The sequence below is a fragment of the Sturnira hondurensis genome, unplaced genomic scaffold, assembly GCF_014824575.4.
Source record: "Sturnira hondurensis isolate 20B ecotype Veracruz unplaced genomic scaffold, ASM1482457v3 Scaffold0020489, whole genome shotgun sequence".
Classification (NCBI taxonomy): domain Eukaryota; kingdom Metazoa; phylum Chordata; class Mammalia; order Chiroptera; family Phyllostomidae; genus Sturnira; species Sturnira hondurensis.
This window is the reverse complement of record NW_028093120.1, coordinates 1,437,679-1,451,462: the sequence shown is the minus strand read 5'-3', so window position 1 is coordinate 1,451,462 and position 13,784 is coordinate 1,437,679. Positions and strand designations below refer to the sequence as shown.

The 13,784-nt window shown below is 37.2% G+C and overlaps 1 protein-coding gene across 1 annotated transcript in view; it reads right to left on the bottom strand.

Moving 5' to 3' along the window:
• Window positions 1-13,784, bottom strand: part of CEP57 (centrosomal protein 57) — a 54,680-nt gene that overhangs the window by 21,813 nt on the left and 19,083 nt on the right. Inside the window, exons 3-4 of the mRNA XM_037029708.1 lie at window positions 12,054-12,233; window positions 11,613-11,734 (exon numbers count right to left, since the gene is read on the bottom strand). Of these exons, the coding sequence (XP_036885603.1) occupies window positions 11,613-11,734; window positions 12,054-12,233 (302 nt within the window). The remainder of the gene's footprint in view (window positions 1-11,612; window positions 11,735-12,053; window positions 12,234-13,784) is intronic.

The window sequence follows — 13,784 nt, the reverse complement described above, 5'->3', positions numbered from 1 at the left end:
TTATAGGTCTAGTATTTCTAACTTGGACAGAAAGCTGGCTGAAGGTATAAAGCACAAAAATTTTCATATTGCAGATCATCTAGGCAAAATGTTAAACACATAAAACTTCAAATTTTGCATAATAAAATTAAGATGCCCAGAAATTATGGTATTCGTGAATTCAAAGTCCAGATTCTTAGGAAAAAGAGGTATTTAAAAACATTACACACACACACACACACACACACACACACACACGACATGTTGCAGATGTCTTCTCGCAAAGGTATACACATAGTTTTTCAAAGCACGGGTGGGGTGCAGGTCCAAGATGATGGCGTAGAAAGACCCTTAACTCAGTTTCTTCCATGGACACACTGAATATCTAGATAGACCAATATAGAGAGCAACTCCTCTGGAAGAGGCTCACTGAGCAGCTTCTTCCCAACAACCAACAGTGGAACCACAAAGAAAAGGGTAGCAAAGACAGAGACATGAGAACAGTGAGAATGCACCCCAGACACACCACCCCTCAGGATGGAGGAAGATCACTGAGAGGCACACACAGATTCACTTGCCCTGGAACACAGCAAACAAACCAGTGGTTTAAAGGGCACCTAGGCTTTAATATGAAAGAAATCCATTTATTAACCCTAAAACATCTGCCAAAAGGGTGGGGAACCTCTAGAAGTCTCTCTGCTAAGAGGACACAATTTAAGAGTCCACTTCCCCCTGTGCACAGGTGAAACATCTGGTCAATCTTCTGAGGAAGACAGTTAACAGACAATGGTATCCCAGCGTATATGAAGATTGGAGACCAAGAATTATAGAGGACATTGAAAAATCAGATGAGTAGGTAGGAGCTGTGAACACCAGTATAGCTGCTGGAAGAGGAAATCCACCAACCAAGGCACCACTAACAGGTAACAATGGAAGAAGGTGAAGGAGGGAGTGGAAGCCATACTAACCTCAATCCAGAACTGATCTGGAAAAGAACTAAATGGTGAAGAAATTACCCAAAACAAACAAATGAACAAGAGCAAGAGAGAAGCCTCAAAACCTTGTACACACACAAGAACCAGCTTCAACTCAACCCGTCTACATCTGCACAACAGAATACAAGACATGGTAGACGGCGTGGCCCTCAGTTAACCAGCTGAAGGGAAGGACCCACCAAAGAAAGGTGCAACAACAATCAAAACCCAAAGACATACAGAGAGCCAACATAAATGACAGCCCAAGACCAGCGAGCTCAGGAGATCAAGGAGACTGTACCACTGAACCTCACAGGTGTTCTACCACATAAGTTTACACCAGAAAACCATGGAGTCAGAACAGATCAATTTAAGAAGCTGAGGCTAACAAGAAGAGTCTCACAAACAATGGGAAGACAAACTAACAATCCCCAAATGAAAGGAAAGGAGGAGGCCTCAGAAAATATGCTAAATGAAATAGAGGCAAGTCAGCTATCAGATACTGAGTTCAAAGCAATGGTTATCAGGAAGCTCAACTAGCTCATAAAGAATTAGCAAAAGTACAAGGAAACTACAATGAACTCACTGCAAACTATATCAGCATGAAAAAGGAAACAGAAACTATCAACAAGGGCCAAGAAAAAATGAAGAACACAATATCTGAACTGAAGAACACAGTAGAGAGAATCAAAAGCAGACTCCATGAAGCAGAGGATCGGATCAGCGAGCTGGAGGACAAGGTAGAAAACAATACCCAGAAAGACCAAGAAACAAAAAAGAGGCTCAGGAAAAATGAAGAGGGGTTCAGGGAACTGCAGGACAACATGAAATGTAATAATATCCATATAATAAAGATAACAGAAGAAGAGGAAGAAAGGCAAGGGCTAGAAAACCTATTTGCTTGAAAAAGTAATGATGGAAAACTTCCCTAATTTGATGAAAGAAAAAGTCACACAAATCCAGGAAACACAGAGAGTACCAATCAAGAGGAACCCAAAGGGGCTCACTTCAAGACAAATCATAATTAAAATGGCAAAATTCCAACACAAAGAGAGAATCTTAAAGGCAGCAAGGGAGAAAAGGAAAGTAACGTACAAAGGAGCCCTGATAAGATTAGCAGCTGACTTCTCAATGGAAATTCTCCAAGCCAGAGAGAATAGCAAGAAATATTCCAAGTAATGAGAACCAGAAGCCTGCAACCAAGGCTACTTTACCCAGCAAGGCTCTCAGTCAAGAAAAAAGGCCAAATAAGGAGCTTTCCAGACAAAGAAAGTCTAAAAAAATACACCTCCAGCAAACCAGTTCTGCAAGACATGCTAAAGGGACTGCTTTAAGAAAAAGAAAGAAGAGAGACAGATAGAGAGGAACACAGGTAAGAAAAAATGGCAATGAATAAGTACCTATCAATAATAACCTTAAACATAAATGGATTAAATGTTCCAATCAAAAGACACAGAATAGCTGAATGGATAAGAAAGCATGACCCACATATATGCTACCTACAAGAGACCCACCTCAGAACAAAAGACTTACACAGACTGAAAGTGAAGGGCTGGAAACAAAATTTCCAAGCAAATGGATGGGGGGAAAAAAGTCGGGGTAGCAATACTCATATCAGACAAAATAGAATTTAAATCATCCCAAAGAAGCAAAATCCACCTTCTTTTGAAACGCATATGGAACATTTTCAAAGACAGACCACATGATAGGACACAAAACCAGCCTCAACAAATTCAAGAAAACTGAAATCACATCAAGCATTTTCTCTGACCACAAGGGACTGAAACTGGAAACCAATCCCAAGGAAAAAACTCAAAAACACTAAAATTCATGGAGATTGAATAGCATGCTATTGAACAATGAATGGGTCTAGAATGAGATCAAGGAAGAAATCAAAAAGTTTCTGGAAACAAATGAAAATGAATTCACAACAACCCAAAATTTATGGGACACAGCAAAGGCAGTCTTGAGAGTGAAGTTCACAGCCTACCTAAAAAAGATAGAAACATTTCAAATAAACAACCTAACCCTACACCTACAAGAACTCGAGGAACAACAACAAAGACAGCCCAGAGAAAGTAGAAGGAAGGAAATAACCAAGATCAGAGCAGAATTAAATGACATAGAGACTAAAAGCACAAGTCTACAGATCAATAAACCCAAGAGCTGGTTCTCTGAAAGGATAAAGAAAATCAATAAACCTTTAAGCACGCTCATCAAGAAAAAAAGAGAAAGGACCCAAATAAACACAATCAGAATTGAAAAAGGAGAGATTACAACTGATACCACAGAAATACAAAGGATTGTAAGAAATTACTATGAAGAACTATATGCCAAGAAATTTGAAAACCTAGGTGACATGGACAAATTTCTAGAAAAATACAATCTTCCAAAACTCAGTGAAGAAACAGAAAGCGTGAACAGACCAGTAACAGCAGATGAAATTGAAACAGTAATCAAAAAACTCCTGACAAACAAAAGCCCTGGACCAGTGTTACAGGAGAATTCTACAAAGCATTTAAGAACTAACTCTGTCCTTCAGACTATTCCAAAAAATCCAAGAAGATAGAAAGTTCCCAAACTCTCTTTACAAAGCCACCATCATCCTAATCTAAAAACCAGATAAAGACACAACCAGATAAAGAAGGAAAACTTCAGGCCAATATTGCTGATGAACATAGACGCTAAAATCCTCAACATATTGGCAAACCACATCCAGCAATACATTAGAAAGATCATACACCATGAACAAGTGGGATTCATCCCAGGGATGCAAGGATGGTACAATATTCGCAAAGCAATAAACTAATACATCACATTAAAAAAAAAACAAAGAAAAATCACATGATTATATCAATAAATAAAGAAAAAGCACTTGATAAGGTACAGCACCCATTTATGATAAAAACACTCAGCAAAGTGGGAATAGAGGGAACATTCCTCAACATAATAAAGGCCATGTATGAGAGACCTACAGCCAACATCACACTCAATGGGCAAAAACTAAAAACTTCCCCACTAAGATCAGGAACAAGACAAAGTTGTCCACTTTCACCACTTCTATTCAACATAGTACTGCAAGTCCTAGCCACAGCAATCAGACAAGAAAAAGAAATAACAAGCATCCAAACTGGAAAGGAGAAAATAAAACTATCATTGTTTCCAGATGACATGGTACTTTACATAGAAAATCGTATAGACTCTACCAAAAAAAACTGCTCGACCTAATAGAATAATTTGGCAAAACAGCGGGATAGTAAGTGAATATCCAGAAATCAAAGGTGTTTTTTGGTATACCAATAATGAAACATCAGAAGCAGAAATCAAGAAAAAAAATCCCTTTTGATATAGCAACAAGAAAAATCAAATACCTAGGAATAAAACTAACCAAGGAGGTAAAAGATCTGTACTCAGAAAACTACACAACAGTGAAGAAAGAAATTAAGGAAGACACAAAAACATGGAAACATATACTGTGTTCATGGATCAAAAGAATTAACATCATCAAAATGTTCATACTACCCAAAGCAATTTATACATTCAACTCAATACCTATTAAAGTACCAATGGCATATCTCACAGACACAGAACAAACACTTCACAAATTTATATGGAACCATAAACGACTCCAAATAGCTGCAGCAATTTTGAGAAAGAAGAGCAAAGTAGGCTGAATCACAATATCTGATATCCAAGTGTATTACAAGGCCACTGTAATTAAAACAGCCTGGTACTGGCATAAGAACAGACACACAGACTAATGGAACCGAACAGAGAGCCCAGAAGTAAACCCAAGTCTCTACAGTAGTAAATTAATATTGTACAAGGGGGCAGCAGCATTAAATGGAGTAAAAATAGCCTCTTCAACAAATAGTGTTGGGAGAGCTGGACAGCTACACACAAAAAAATGAAACTTGACCACCAACTTACACCATACACAAAAATAAATTCAAGGTAGTTAAAAGGTGTAAATATAAATTGTGACACCATTAAAATCCTAGAGGAGAACATAGGCAGGAAAATCTCAGATATTTCACACAGCAATATTTTCACTGATATGTCCCCAAAAGCAAGGGACATAAAGGAAAGAATAAACACGTGGGATCTCATCAAAATAAAAAGCTTCTGCATAGCTAAAGAAAACAGCATTAAAATGAAAAGAGAACCAACTGTATGGGAAAACATATTTGACAATGATACCTCAGACAAGGATTTAATCTCCAAAATACACAAAGAACTCACACGACTCCACTCTAAGAAGACAAGGGACCCAATTAAAAAATGGGCAAAGGACTTGAACAAACACTTCTCCAAAGAGGACATACAGAGGATCCAGAGACACAGGAAAAGATGCTCAGTACCACTAGGTATCAGAGAGATGCAAATTAAAACCACAATGAGATACCACCTCAAACCATTGAGAATGGCTGTCACATATGCAAAGCAACAGACAAGTGTTGGAGAGGTTGTGGAGAAGAGGGGACCCGAGTGCACTGTTGGTGGCATTGCAGACTGGTACAACCATTATGGAAAACTGTATGGAATTTTCTCAGAAAACTAAAAATGGAGCTGCCTTTTGACCCAGCAATTCCACTGCTAGGATTATATCCTAAGAACCCTAAAACACCAATTCAAAAGAACCTATGCACCTCAATGTTCATAGCAGCACAATTAACGATAGCTAAGTGCTGGAAGCAACCTAAGCGCCCATCAGTAAAAGAATGGATCAAAAAAAACTCTGGTACAAGCAAGGGCCTGTGAACCACACTATCGCGGTTCGATTCCCAATCAGGGCACATGCCTGGGTTGCTGGCTAGTTCCCAGCAGGGGACTCACAAGAGGCAACCATACATTGATACTTCTCTCCTTCCCTTCCTCTCTAAAGGTAAATAAATACATAAATTAATTTTTAAAAAACACAAAAAACTCCGATACATATTTACGCAATGGAATTCAATGCAGCAGAAAGAAAAAAGGAGCTCCTACCCTTTGTGACAGCCTGGATGGAACTGGAGAGCATTATGCTAAGTGAAATACATCAGGCAGTGAAAGACAAATACCATATGATCTCACTTTTAACAGGAATATAATCAACAAAATGAACAAGCAAGCAAAATATAACCAAAGACACTGAAATAAAGAACAGGCTGACAGTGACCCGAGGGGAGATAGGCAGGGTTATAGGGGGAAAGGGTGAAGGGTTTGCAGGAACAATTATAAAGGACACAGGGACAACAACAAGGGGGAGTGGAAACAGAGGAGGGAGGTGGGGAGGGCTGGGTGGGAGGGGAAGGTGGAAAACTATACTTGAACAATAAATAAAACGTTAAAAATGCCCTAGCTGGTGTAGCTCAGTGGATTGAGCACGGGCCTGTGAATCAGAGGATCGCAGTTTGATTCCCAGTCAGAGCACATGCCTGGGTTGCAGGCCAGTTCCCAGCAGGGGATGAACAAGAAGCAACCATACACTGATATTTCTCTCCCTCTCTCCTTCCCTTTCCTTCTAAAGATAAATAAATAAAATTTTAAAAAAGTAAATAAAATTATTTTAAAAAATGTTTAAAAAATTACAACTATGCTACAAACAACCATCATTCAGAACCCCTGAAATATAGCTGAATGGAAGTCCTACAACTAGGGAATTAAGGAAGTCACATCAAGAGTGGTAGGAGGGGTGGAGATGCAGATTGGGCTGGTCCCACACTCACACGTGGCAGATAAAAACCGGGAGAGATATCTCACTTGTTGAGGTCCACTCAAAGGAGGGAGGTATCCCGCCCTCATACCAGGTGCCCCCAGAACAAGGTTCCAGTGAAAAGGAAGTCAGGCATCTACAACTTTGGTTGTAAAAACCAGTGGGGACTGAGGCTAGTCACACAAAATGCTTCTGGGGTCCCAGGCATTTGTTTTAAAGAGCCAGCACATTGACTTACTCACATTCACTCTCTCTGAGCGCCAGCCCTAGGACAGCAACTCAAAAGGAACGAGGGACATACAGAGAGGAAATGAACTGCCTAGTATTGGGGCAAGAACTGCGGGGGTGGGCAGTTTTTCTCAGACAGAAGAGATGGCAGAGGCCATTGTTCTTCTGATGCTCCCTCCCCCTCACAGAGCTGGCTGGTGTATACCATATCTGGGTTCCACCTACCTGTCTAGCACTGTTCAAATTGCCCTGGTGATGCCCTGAAGCCCTGCCTCATCCAACTTGCAGGCCTACAAAAGCCCTTTCCAGTGACTTTTCCATATAAACAACCAGCCTGGTTGAAGCGGTGGACTTTCCTAAAAAATGGCCTCAGGCCCAAAACTAACTGGCCTTGGTTTGCAGCTTGGCCTTTCTCAGGTATCTCCAAGCCCAGCAAAATAGCAGCCATGTGCAGACTGCTTTGTAGCTCATGCCAGGCAACTAAAAAATAAATAAATAAATAAATAAATTAATTAATAAAAGAGACCACGCTTTACATTCCCCCTCCACCTGGGTAGCACGGGTTGGGCTAACACTCTAGCCAGCCTATAAAGCGCCCCCAGCTCATCGGGGACCTGGAGATGACGATAGCTCTCCACCTATAGTCAGACAGCCTATCAGGTGGTTCTGGAGCTCAGGGCACCAGGATACCTCAAAAGCCCACCCAACTCCAGCTTGCCACCCACCAGAAGGGACCTGGAAATGCAAACCACAGGACACCTTAGCCCATTCCTGCCCCAGCTCTAAATAGCCCTCCCATCAGAGTGGCCTCCAGACATGTTGGCCATGTCCATTCCATCTCTAGGCAGCTTGTCAAAGCCACTGATACGCACAGTCTAAGCAGGGGTTGACCCTATAAAATAAAAGGCCACTCCTTCAAGACTGGGAGAGGTGGCTGTTTCACCTACTTCACAGAAACGAACACAGTGTGACCAACAAAACAAGGAGACTGAGGTATATGTTCCAAATAAAAGAGCAAAACCAATCTCCCTGCCAAAACCCTAATGACACACAAGTAAGTTAATTTATCTGGGAAAAAAAATCAAAGTAATGGTGATAAAAATGCTCAAAGATAAAGAACATGGGAGAATAGAGAAAAAGGCCTCAATCAGAAGTAATAAAATAAACAAAACAAAAATCTAGTTGGCAAAGGCAAATATATAGAAAAGGCAGTGGATAAACCACCTAAAAAGTTAGCAAAAAGGTTAAGAGAAAAATAATAAAACCAACTAAAACTGCAATCAAGTAGCAAGGAGATACACACAAGAAAGATCTAAAATATGATGTAAAAAAGATAAAACGTGCGGGGGGAGTAAAAATGTGGCACTTTTAGAATGCATTCAAACTTAAAAGCCTACCCATTAAAAATAGACTGGTATGTATATACAGGTCAATATATATGAACCTCATGGTAAATGCAAACCAAAAACCTACAACAAATACACGCACACGCAGGAACCAAAACATAACACTAAAGAAAACCAGCAAACCACAAGAGAACAAAAGAGGAAAGAAACAAAGAACTACAAAAATAACTGGAAAACAGTTAATGAAATGGCAATGAGAACATACCTATCAATAATTACTTTAAATGTAATTGGACTAAAAGCTCCAGTCAAAAGTGGCTGACTGCCTTCCAGATGCAAGACACTCATTTCAAATAACAAAGACACACAGAGACTTCGAGGAGTGGAGCCATGCAAATAAAAACCAAAGGAAAACTGGGTTAGCAATACTCCAATTAGACAAAATAGACATTAAAACAGACTGTAATGAAGGATAAAGGACATTATGTAATGCTCCAAAAAAGTTTATAACAATCATAAATATTTATATACCAAATATAGGACAACCTAAATATATAAAGAAAATATTAATAGGCATAAAGGGAAAAAACTGACAGAAATATGGAACATTAACAATCTATTTACATCAACAAATACATCATTACAGACCAAAACTAAATAAAACATTGGCCTAAAGGACACATCAAATGACATGGACGTAACAGATTTATACAGTACATTTTATCCCCAAACTGCAGAATACACATCCTTTTCAAGTGCACTTATATATTCTCCAGGATAGACTACATTAGGACACAAAAAAAGTCACAATAAATTTAAGAACACTGACATCATAGCAAGCATCTTTTCCAACTACAGCAATATAAAACTAGAAACCAATCACAAAAAGAAAACTGCAAGAAACACAAACACTTAAAGAGACTAAACACACTTCTAAACAACCAGTGGGTTAAGGAAATATTAAAGAGAGGAAATTAAAAAAATACCTCGAAACAAATGACAATGAAAACACAACTTTCCAAAATCTATGGAAAGCAGCAAAAACAGTTCTGAGAGAGAAGTGCCCAGTGATATAAGCCTACCTTTAGACAAGAAAAATCCTGTATCAACAATCTAAGTTTACATCTAAAAATAATAGAAACACAAAAAACAAAGTTCTAAGTTAGAAGAAAATAATAAAGGTCTGAAGAGAAATAAGTGAAAGTTAAGATCAATGAAACTGGTTCTTTAAAAAGATAAATGAAATTGATAAACCTTTAGCCATACTTAAAAAAAAAAAGAAAAAGAGATGCTCCAAATAAAATCAGAAATTAAACAGAAGTGAAAACTGACACCACAGAAATACAAAGATCATTAGAGAATACTACAAACAATTATAGATCAAAAAATTGGACAAGTAATGGGTAAATTTCTAGAAACAGCAACCTTCAGAGAGTAAAAGAAGAAACAGAAAATCCAAACTGACCATTTACTAGTAATGAAATTGAACCAGTAATCAAGAAACTCCCAACAACAAATTGCAGGACCAGAAGGTTTCACAGGTAAATTCTATCAAGCTTTTAAATAAGAACTGTCCTTCTCAAACTATTCCAAAAAACACATGAGAAAGAAATGCTGCCAAACTCTTTCTATGAGGCCAGCATTACCCTAATATCAAAAACTAAAGTCATATTTAAAAAGTTACATGCTAACACCTCAGATGAACATAGATGCAAAATCCTCAACCATATAGACATATAATAAAATGTTAAAAGAATTCTAAAGACTTCACCAAAAAAGCATTAACACTAATAAATGAATTCAGTCAAGCTGCAGAATACAAAGTTAAATATTCATGAATCAGTTGTGTTTCTGTGCACAAATAACAAACAGAAAAGAAATTAAGAATAAAATATCTAGCAATAAATTTAACCAAGGAGTTAAAGACCAGGAATTTAGCCAGAGTAAAAGACCTGTACTCTGAAAACTATAAGATGTTAATGAAAGAAGCTGAAGACAGTAATAAATGGAGGGATATACTGCGTTCATGGATTAAAAAACTATCATTAAAATGTCCATACCATCAAAAGCAATCTACAGATTCAATGTACTAATCCTTCTCAAAATACCAATGGCATTTTCCACAGAATTAGAACAAATAATCCTAAAATTTATATAAAATCATAGAAGACCCAGTGTAACCAAAGAAAGTAAAGCAACCTTAACGATTAAAGACTTACGTATAAGCCCTGAAACCATAAAACTTCTGGAAGAAAACATAGGCAGTAAACCCTTTGACATTGGTTTTAGCAGTATTTTTTTAATGACTCCTCAGGCAAAGGCAAAAAAAGAAAAACTAACCATACGAGACGACATCAAACTAAAAATCCTTTGTACAACTAAGGAAATAATCAACATAACAACAAAAGAAATGAATGGCAGAAGATATCTGCAAAGTATATAACCAGTAACGGTAACTATCTAAAATATTTTTTAAAATCACAAAACTCTGCATAAGAAAAGAAAAACAAGACAAAAATAAACAAAAACACCCTTCTCATAGATCTTTTTAAAAAAGGGCAGAGGACCTAAATAGACATTTCTACACAGAAGACATACTTTGTCTAGAGACATCCACAAAGATGCTCAACAGCAGTAACTATTAGGGAAATACAAATGAAAATCACAGTGAATTATCACCTCACATCTGTCAGAACAGCAGTATCAAAAAAACCACAAATAACAAATGGTAGTAAGGATGTGGAGAAAGAAGAGCCCTAAAATGAAAACACCAATTCAAAAGATACATGCACCTCTATGTTCACTGCCGCATTTTTTACAGCAGCCAAAATATGGAAATAACCTAGCTGTCCATCAAGAGATGAACCAAATAAGGGAGACACACACCCACAAAATGAACCTAAAGGGTAACATGCTAAATAAAGTAAGACATAATAAATACTGCACGACTTCACTCATATGTGAAATCTAAAAGTAAAACACAAAACAAATGAATAAAACAAAAACAGTCACTGACACAGAGAACAAACTAATGGATGCCCCCAAAAAGGGGGTGGGGGAATGAAAGAAAAAAGGTGAAGGGGACTTAAAAAGTACAAAATTCCACTTACAAAATAAATGTCACATGTGTGTACTGGTACAACACAGGGAACAGAGTCAATATTGTAATAGCTGTATGGTGACAGATGGTAACAAGACTTATCACGATGATCACATTATAAGGTATATAAATGTTAAATCTCTATCTGTACACCCAAAACTGTATATTAACTACACTTTAACATAAAATCAGGTTTTCAAAGCATTAAAAACCCTGAAACCTGCTGCCTTACAGTCACTTTAATTTTTCCCATTAACTGTCCTTGAGAATGAATCTGTGAGGTACTATACCTGTTTCTCCAAGACAGATGTCCTTTCCTTTTCTGCATGCTTTATCATATTACGCATATATTCCAATTGTTTTTCTAAAAGATTACATTTATTTTCTGCAGCTAGCAACTGAGATGTCAGTTCTAAAAAGAATATGTAAAAAAAAAAAAAAAAGCAGAAATTAGGTCACTTGTAGAACAGTTTTAACAAGCTGTTAAAAGGAATTAAGCCTACTGTTTATATAATAACCACTTTCCAGCAGTCTTGGAAGCCTTCTCAGATGACCTATATGCTGGTCTAATCTGCCTTGAATTCAGTCAGTAAATAAAATGACATCAGCCCTCATTCCTCAAAACGCACCAGGGTATATAACGCAGTTTTGTGGCTACTAGAAAATGCTAATGGGCAATTTCGAAGTAATTTTATAATACTGATTTTGAGTGTTTATTTCCTTAAACAAACCTTGATTGTGCTTTGATTCCTCATTTTTTGAATTCTCCCTTTCTTGTATCTGTTCATCCAATACTTTCTTATATTCGATTGTTTCTTTAGACAAGGTTTTCACACTTTCTTCTGCCTGAATCCTTTCAAGTTCTAAGCGTCGAATCTTATCCTGAAGATTCTTCAGAGCAGAGAATATGGCTGCCAAATACAAATATGGATACTATAAGATAACAATATAAAAAGAGAAAGTGCCCTTATAAATAATATCCCGATCTAAATAAAAAATAAAATTGATGGGTGGGTGCAGTGCAGGATCACTTTAGGAATGACAAAATTTTAATTATCATCACACGATAATTCTTTCTTTTTTAATTTTATTTATTTATTTTTAGAGGGGAAGGGAAGGAGAGAGGAAGAGAAATATCAATGTATGGTTGCTTCTCATGCGCCCCCTCCTGGGAACTGGCCTGCAACCCAGACATGATACCCTGACCATGATACTCTGGTTCCCAGGCCGGTGCTCAATCCACTCAGCTACACCAGCTGGGGGAAATTCTTTTTTAAAAAAATCCATTTAAAGACATCTTCTGAGTTTCTGAAATGTGCTAAATACTCAAGTAAAAGCTACATTATGATGGTAAAAACATTTCAAAAATTTTATAAAACGGTAAAAATATCTAGCTAATCATACAAAGCTCATACAACTGTCCCAAAGAATATTAACTATAACTTTTGTTTCAATAAAAGGATCACATGCAGATTCCAATCACAGAGTTAAAATAGTCAAACAAAAAGGATGATTGTTTAATACCCAATTTTTTCATCTAAGTAGATAAAGATTATCTAAGCACACTGTAACTGCCCAACAAAAGTTCCTAATTACAAAAAAAAAGTAATATAAATTCACTATACAAGACACAGGAAACTACAACAAGGAAAATAACAGATAATTCTACTACCAAGAGATAATAACCTTATGCTGCGGTAAAAGGTTATTTCCTTATTACCAATAAATAAAAACTAAAAATTTTAGGTAAAAAATATTCATATTTTCAAGGCTCCTGAAACAAAGTAAATCACCTTCAAAATAGGCTGCGTCAATTTATACTTTCATCAGAAGTATGTCTTTGCCAGCAGACATTAATTACAGTATCTGCGATTTTTTTGAAATATAGTTAATTGATTATGCTATTACAGTTGTCCCATTTTACCCACTTATTATCCCCCACCCCCTTAGTTCATGTCCATGGGTCATACACATAAGTTCTTTGGCTTCTTTATTTCCTACACTATTCTTAACCTTCCCCTATTTTGTACTTACCTTCTATATTTCTTATTCCCTGTACTTTTCCCCCATTACTTCTTCCACCTTCTCACTGATAACCCTCCATGTGATCTCCATTTACCTGATTCTGTTCCTGTTCTGGTTGTTTGCTTAGTTTTCTTTTTGTTGTTGTTGTTCTTGTTTTAGATTTGGTTGTTAATAATTGTGACTTTGTTGTCATTTTACTGTTCATAGTTTTCATCTTCTTTTTCTTAAGATAAGTCCTTTTAACATTTCATATAATAAGGGCTTGGTGATGATGAACTCCTTTAATTTTACTTTATCTGGAAAACACTTTATCTGCTTTTCCATTCTAAATGATTGCTTTGCTGCATAGAGCAATCTTGGATGCAGGTCTTGCCTTTCATGACTTGGAATACTTCTTTCCAGCCCTTTCTTGCCTGTAAGGTCTCTTTTGAGAAATC